Genomic DNA, 3,662 nt, shown 5'->3' with positions numbered 1-3,662 from the left:
CGTGTGCGTATTTTTCTCGCGAACATTAGTTCTGCCGGAGATTTCTCTGTCGCTGGATGGATCATATTTCTATACTGTATTAATATTTGTTGTAATGCAATATGTACATTGGTTCTGTCGCTTCGCATACGACGTAAGGAATTCTTTAAAGTTTGTATAAACCTTTCGGCCTGACCATTAGTAGCCGGATTGTACGGTGCCGTAAATTTTTGTACGATTCCGTTTTGTTTTAAAAACGAAGTGAATTCGGACGAAATAAAAGTTCTTCCGTTGTCGGATACGAATGTTTTTGGAATTCCAAAAGTAGCGAAAATTTTCCTACATACGTCTATAGTAGTTTTAGCTGTAATGTCTTTGACGATGTGGACCTCTGGCCACTTAGTATACGCATCGATTAAGACAAAAAAGAAATGACCCAAGAAAGGTCCTGCAAAATCCGCGTGAACGCGACTGAAAGGAGTTGTGGTTTCCTCCCAAAAGTGTGGTTCTATTTTCGTGGGATTATTGCGAAAAGAGTTGCAATCTTTGCAATTTTTAGCTAACGACTCTATATCTTTGTCGATATTAGGCCACCACACATAACTTCTAGCTAAGTTTTTCATCTTGCTGATACCAAAATGTCCCATATGTAGTTCTTGCAGAATTCTATTACGTAGTACTACTGGGATTACTACTCGATGACCTCTTAAGATTACATTATTCTGTAGTGTAAGTTCACCAACATCTAAGTTAAAACCTTTTAGATTTTTAAATTTTTTTACCTGTCTTTAATGCTTCTAAAACTTCTACGAGTTCTTTATCTTTAACTGTAGCTGTAGCTAATTCTGTCACTGTAAGTGGAAGACTCTCGATTGTATCTAATTGAAAGATATCAACTACGTCCTCGTTAACTTGAATTCCTTCTATAGGAAGGCGAGAAAGACAGTCGGCGTTTGCGTGTGCCTCCGATCTACGATACTTAATGGTGTAATTGAAACCTCGCAGAAAAAGAGCATAGTGCTGCATTCGCATAGCACTGCATATTGGAAGTCCTTTTTGGGGTGAGAAAATTTGTACTAATGGGCGGTGGTCTGTAATTAACGTAAAATGTCCACCGTGTAAGAACTGATAGAATTTTTTTATACCAAAGATTATGGCGTATGCTTCTTTGTCTATTTGCGAGTATGATTTTTGTGTTTTCGAGAGAGTTTGGGAAGCGTATTGAATTACTCTTTCTGTACCATCCGGATACAAATGTGATAGGATAGCACCTACACCGTACGCGCTAGCATCCGTAGCAAGAATTAGAGGCAAAGTTGGATCGAAATGTACCAAGAAATCCGTACTTGAAAACGCCTTTTTGGCAGCTAAAAAGCTTCTTTCACACTCCGTAGTCCAGACAAATTTGGTGTTCTTACGTAATAGATTGTTCAACGGATGTAGTATCGTGCTTAAATTCTTAATAAAACGACCGTAGTAATTGACCATTCCAAGGAAACTACGCACCTGAGGAACGTCTTCCGGTCTACGCATTTTTTCAATTGCTTCTATTTTATCCGGCTCTTTGTGTAATCCGTTTTTGTCGATAATGTAACCGCAATAATTAATTTGTTCCATAAAAAATTCGCTTTTATCAAGATTAATTCTAATATTGTACTGATGTAGACGTTTAAAAACTGCTTCTAATTTTTGTAAGTGATCTTCAGGATTTTTACCCGATACGCGTATGTCATCCAAGAAGGCAGTTACTCCCGAAAGATCTTTCAGAATGTTCTCCATGTCACGTTGCCAAATGGCCGGTGCAGACGCGATTCCATACATTAAACGCTTAGGTCGGTAAAGGCCTTTATGAGTATTCAATGTAAGGAGGTGTTGATCCTCGGGGCGAACCTCCATTTGTAAATATGCTTGTAATAAATCAATTTTAGAGAAAACTGTGCCGCCCTCCATTGAGGTAAACAATTCATCCGCTGTCGGAAGATGATGCTCGTCGACAACGAGCTGAGGATTTAAGGTGACATTATAATCGCCACAAAGGCGAACCTGACCGTTCTTTTTAAGAACTGGGACTATCGGCGTAGCCCATTCAGAAGTGTCTACCTTCTCTAAAACTCCTTCTGATTCTAGCCGTTGCAATTCCTTTTCTATTAAGGGGCGTAATCTGAAAGGCACTGGCCGCGATTTGCAAAATACCGGTTTCGCATCTTTTTTAAGCGTTAATTTTGCCTGTAACCCTTTTATTTTTGCTATCGACGGTGTCATGATTGACTTGTACTTTTGTAGTAATGCATTTAACCTATCTTTGTGACCAGTATCTATCGCATGTATCGATTCTATGCTACTAAGAAAATTCTTAATATTAGCTTCATCCCGTAATTGGAAGATCCATTCGCGACCTAACAAAGCGTTTCTCTTTTGATTTGTAATATATAGATGTAATTCGCGTAGTTTATTATGGCACCGTACAGTCACGACTATATAACCTAGTAATTTTACGTTCTGCTTACAATAAGAAATTAATGTAAGTTGCGTTGAATGTATGGGCGAATCTGGAAAAAGCTTACTCGCGTGCTCCTGCGCCATCACCGACACCGCAGCACCGCTATCTATTTCGAACTTGACTTGTTTGTCATTTACCAGCAGTGTAGTGAAGATTTTGTCCCGAAACTGTGTATGTTCCATCAATAGGATCTCTTCAAGCTGGTTTGTTTCCCGGCTCACTTGAAAGCACACCTTTTTCAGATGGCCGCTCTTTCCACAAGCGTTGCATTTGACGTTCTTATCTAATGTACATTTGGACGCTAGATGATTTGCACCGCATCTATAACATGTAATAATATTAGTATTCGTATTTTTACAAGGCTTTACATTTTTCGAACCTTGTCTGCCATTAAATTTACGCGCGTTTATACCTTTTTGTTGTTGTACTTTTACAGACTTATCTACGTTAGATGGATGTCGGGGAGTCCGCTTGGCCGCTTGTACCAGACTTAATTCCGCTGATTCTCCTTGTAGTTGTTGAGCACCTTTCTCAGACAGCTCCATTGTAGTGGCCACCTGCGCTGCTTTTTCCAACGTTAGATCCGCCAGCTCCAGGAGACGTGCTTGAGTCCTCTTGTTCGACAAGCCAAACACTAACTGGTTTCTTAGGGCTGTCTTTAAATAATCGCCGAACTTGCAATGCACGCTTAGCTTGTGGAGTGCCGCTAAGAATTCTTGAACTGTTTCACCATCCTTCTGCTTACGTTGATGGAATTTGTAGTTTTCCGCTATTTCTAACGGCGCCGGGTCGTAAAATTCTCCCAAGCTCCTTGTAAGCGTCGCGTAACTGGCTTCGAAGGGATCTTGCGGCGATAACCGATCGCACAAGATATCGAACGATGTGGCCCCAACGTAATGCAGTAAGTAAGGCACTCGGGCCTCGTCCTTAATTGTAAATATTCGAAAAGCGCCTTCCAGCCTGAGTAACCATCGTGACCAATTTGTGACGGTGGAATCGAAAGGCTCGATCGTAAACGTATTTGGCACTGCTGCCGTCGCCGTCGCCATTTTTGGTATCGCTCAAAAGGGATGTATCCGCCTCGCGTTTGCCGTTTGCCGTCTTCTTTTTGTACTTCCCGACTCGTACCTTTTTCGTGGCTACTGTCGAGATAACCCTGATCCCATCCTCGTCGCCAATTGTT

At 41.0% G+C, this 3,662-nt stretch overlaps 1 protein-coding gene across 1 annotated transcript in view; it reads right to left on the bottom strand.

The window, feature by feature from the left end:
- LOC112468713 overlaps window positions 1-3,528 on the bottom strand; it is a 4,080-nt gene extending 552 nt beyond the window's left edge. Inside the window, exons 1-4 of the mRNA XM_025038014.1 lie at window positions 2,918-3,528; window positions 2,544-2,800; window positions 1,221-2,375; window positions 762-830 (exon numbers count right to left, since the gene is read on the bottom strand). Of these exons, the coding sequence (XP_024893782.1) occupies window positions 762-830; window positions 1,221-2,375; window positions 2,544-2,800; window positions 2,918-3,528 (2,092 nt within the window). The remainder of the gene's footprint in view (window positions 1-761; window positions 831-1,220; window positions 2,376-2,543; window positions 2,801-2,917) is intronic.
- Between the last annotated feature and the right edge of the window lie 134 nt (window positions 3,529-3,662).

The sequence above is a fragment of the Temnothorax curvispinosus genome, unplaced genomic scaffold, assembly GCF_003070985.1.
Source record: "Temnothorax curvispinosus isolate PA1 unplaced genomic scaffold, ASM307098v1 QBEX01001925.1, whole genome shotgun sequence".
In the NCBI taxonomy this organism is placed as follows: Eukaryota; Metazoa; Arthropoda; class Insecta; order Hymenoptera; family Formicidae; genus Temnothorax; species Temnothorax curvispinosus.
The sequence above is the reverse complement of the archived record's forward strand: the minus strand, read 5'-3'. Positions and strand labels throughout refer to the sequence as shown.